Genomic DNA, 3,682 nt, shown 5'->3' on the forward strand with positions numbered 1-3,682 from the left:
ACGCCGTATTCAGGTCTCGAAAGTCAATGCACACCCATAATTTGTTACCTGGCTTGGAGACCAGTTCCACATTAGAGCCAACTCAGGAACTGGACTTCCCGGATGTGTTCGGCTTCTAGTAATTTTTCTATTTATTCGTGGATGATCAGATTCTGCTCCGCGCTGAAGTCCCTTTTCCGCTGCTTCACGGGCTGAGAATCTGATCGGATATGAAGCTCGTGCTGAGCGATGCTCGGCGAGATCTCAAGGAGCTAGTGGGTCGACCAGGCGAACACGTCATGATTCCGGTCGATGCAGGCAGTCATCTTGGCCTTTTTCTCGCTCTCCAGATCGGCGACAAAGATGGTGGTCGCATCTGATTGGTCCGGGTGAATCTAGAATTCTTCATTTTCTTCATAAACCCTCGCAGGGGGCTTCTCAATGATGGTGTTCACCTCCAGGCGCGGGTTTTTCTGAGCGGTCCTTGCTTCTGATCTGACCATCTCAATGTAGCATCGTTGAATGGCCAATAGGTCACCTTTGACTCCTCCCACCTTGTCATCCACCGGAAACTTAATCTTTTGGCAGTAGGTGAACACCACTGCTCGGAACTCATTTAAGGCTAGTCGGCCTAATATAACGTTGTATCCTGACGGTGTGTTTACCACAACGAAGTTTGTGGTCCTTGTCCTCTTCAGGGGCCCTTCGCCAAGTGAAATAGATAGCTTGGTCTGGACGATCGACAGCACTTCGTTACCCGTGAAATCGTAGAGTGGAGTCATCATCGGCAGCAGTTCGCTCTGGTCAATTTGCAACTGATCGAATGCCTTTTATAAATGATATTCACTGAACTCCCTATATCAACAAAAGTTCAATGGATTGTATAATTGACAATTATTGCTTGGATGATCAGTGCATCGTCGTAAGGGATCTCTTTTCCCTCTAAGTTTTTAGGGTTGAAGTTGATTTCGGATCTTTTAGCTTTCTCTTTGTTGTAGCCAATAGCATGAATCTTGATTCGTCTCCACGATGTCTTTCTCATCTCTCCACGATGTCTTGGTGTATCTCACATTCGTGTTGGTCTTGGGACGAATTGGCAGGAGTATTACAGACAAGCGTATTCATTTTTTACCACAGTTGATGTATCTCACATTTATAAAAAGCAAGTGTACAATCCGAGAAAGAGGTTGGCTAACTCATGTTTTGTATTTTCAGTGGATTCGGCTGCGCCACGACAAGGACAACAGTCAGAAATTTCAACAATGTGAGATTTCAAATTTTATTTTGTTAAAAAAATAAAACCATAATCTAACTCATGTTTTTTATTTTGTATTTTAATATTTTATTTTGTTAAAAAAATTAAACCATCTCAAATTTGTATGAAAAAGGGTGAAGTGATTTATTTAAAATAGTATCAAAGATCTAATTTTTATTCTACCTAGGATCATAAATAGACTTGAGACGGCCCTGCTATCCTGTTCTGCACCTGCTTCAGCTTCAAGTCTATCATCTGCATCAGTCCCATCGCGTCATTTAGGTCAGCGTCGTCCAGGATCCGCCCGCCGGCCATAATCTCGTGGGCGAAGAGGCTGACTTCGAGCTCCCTGCTCTCGCGATCCTGGCGGCGGAGTTGGTCCTGCAGCTTGGCGACGCGCTGCCGGAGGAAGTCCTCCTGGTCGGTCATCTTGCGCCACCGGTACATCTCCGGCATGCTATTGAAGCGCGTGGCCACGCGAGCTGTCTCCGCCGGCGACGGCCACACCTCCGGCTCCGCCTCCACCGCATCCTGAGGCCCGTAAACGACCAGGCACGCCTCGACGCCGCAGAGCGTGGCCAGCTCGCTCACCTTCTTCACCAGGCCCTTCTTCCGCTTCTCGAAGGTGGTGCGTCTCGTGGCATCATTGGTGATCCATGCGAGCTTCACCTTCTTCCTCCCCATGGCGGTCTTTTAATCAACTGCTAATCTATATTAATCGCTCTCCATCAATTTATACAAATTAAATTATTGTTGAATTTGGAAAAGAATCACAACGAATCCCGTCAATTAATGGAACGCTAACATGTTTCCTTTCATAGTTTCAAATTGTAATATTTCTTTCAATCTTATATATATGTTAACTATTTCCTTCCTGAATAAGAGATCATAATTTTAAATTTCAAATCTTTCTTTTTAAATCAACACAAAATTGGTTGTGGATTAGGACAACGATATTCATTAATTAAATAAATAAGCCAGTGCAATGATAATAGGAAATAATATAACGATATAAAACACTATTAAGATATGTACGTGTATCTTGCATGAATATAATTCGCATAATTAGATCAAACAAAATTATTTTATCAATCAATAGGTCGTGTTCAAACCGACTTGATCGTTTCCAACTGTCCCGATCTAAAATGGTCGATTCAAACCATGAAAGCTGATCAGAGTATTATTTTACCAAGTCAATCGATCGATGATATCATTGTCCATATAATTCAGATAAAACAAAAAAGTTTTGTTGTATTATTATTGATGCGGCCAACAGCGATCTCCTTCAGTTCCTACGTGTCCCGTGGGTCAAGAGTCGTACTAATCTGTCAGTCAAAATTAAGATGGGTCAAACGTGATCCAAGAAAAAGTTAATTCAACTCAGATGTGACTTAGACCTGGTTTAACCAACTTAGGGCGCTCATCCCTGCCATGCAAGTCTGATTAAAGGACAAATCATCAATCATATCTCAGTCTCAACTCGTGTCTCAACTCTTGACCCTAGTACATCTCAGTCTCAAACTCTCTCTCAATCTCAAATTTTCTCTCATTCTCGGATGCCTCTCAAACTTCTTATTCTCAATCTAAGCTATAGACTTCCTCTATCTTAGACTCCCTCTTAGTCTCAATCTCAAAATCCCTCAGTCTCAGACTTTTTCTTAGTCTTGATTAGTCTCAGTAATAGATTCTCTCTCGGTCCTTGCTATGATCACTGTTGGTGCAACCTTAGGTCAATGTTGACCTGGTTGACCCGACTCGAGTTGACCTGACTCGAGTTGTATTTTGATGTTTGACGAGAATAGAAAAGTTGTATCTTGATGTTTGAGAATAATACAAACTTGGGAGATTGTGGGTGCAACCTTCGGTCAAGGTTGACCTGGTTGACCCGACTTGAGTTGACTTGATTCGGTAAAGTCCAAGTATGGAGACTTGGCACAGAAAAGTCTAAGCAGGGAGCTTGGCACGGGAAAAGTCCAAGTATGGAGACTTGGCACGGAAAAGTCCAAGCAGGGAGCTTGGCACGGGAAAAGTTCAAGTATGGAGACTTGGCACGGAAAAGTCCAAGCAGGAAGCTTGGCACGGGAAAAGTCCAAGTATGGAGACTTGGCACAGGAAAAGTCCAAGTATGGAGACTTGGCACGGAAAAGTCCAAGCAGGGAGCTTGGCACGGGAGAAGTCCAAGTATGGAAGCTTGGCATGGGAAGTCGGAGAGGGCTCGGGAGCTCGTTCTCTGGACCAGACAGAGTTGGAGAGGGCTCGGTAGCTTGTTCTCCGGACTAGGTCAGAGAGGGCTCGGTAGCTCGTTCTCTGGACCAGATGAAGTCGGAGATGGCTCGGTAGCTCGTTCTCTGGACCGGATGAAGTCGGAGAGGGCTCGGTAGCTCGTTCTCCGGACTAGGTCAGAGAGGGCTCGGTAGCTCGTTCTCTGGACCGGATGAAGTCGGAGAG

General features: G+C 44.6%; 1 protein-coding gene across 1 annotated transcript; it reads right to left on the minus strand.

Moving 5' to 3' along the window:
- Nucleotides 1-374: 374 nt before the first annotated feature.
- LOC122000495 (agamous-like MADS-box protein AGL80) lies at nucleotides 375-1,918 on the minus strand. Its single transcript, XM_042554884.1, has 2 exons — nucleotides 1,466-1,918; nucleotides 375-806 (listed from the first exon to the last, which is right to left on the minus strand). The coding sequence occupies exons 1-2, from the start codon at nucleotides 1,916-1,918 to the stop codon at nucleotides 375-377; spliced, it is 885 nt and encodes a 294-aa protein (XP_042410818.1).
- Between the last annotated feature and the right edge of the window lie 1,764 nt (nucleotides 1,919-3,682).

The sequence above is a fragment of the Zingiber officinale genome, chromosome 1A, assembly GCF_018446385.1.
Source record: "Zingiber officinale cultivar Zhangliang chromosome 1A, Zo_v1.1, whole genome shotgun sequence".
NCBI lineage: Eukaryota > Viridiplantae > Streptophyta > Magnoliopsida > Zingiberales > Zingiberaceae > Zingiber > Zingiber officinale.

Excerpts from the sequence above, each read along its gene's own strand:
- LOC122000495 (XM_042554884.1), bottom strand. The coding sequence starts at position 1,918 with ATGGGGAGGAAGAAGGTGAAGCTCGCATGGATCACCAATGATGCCACG. Across the intron at positions 807-1,465 it reads TAGACTTGAAGCTGAAGCAG|GCATTCGATCAGTTGCAAAT; the intron begins GTGCAGAACAGG and ends CATTTATAAAAG.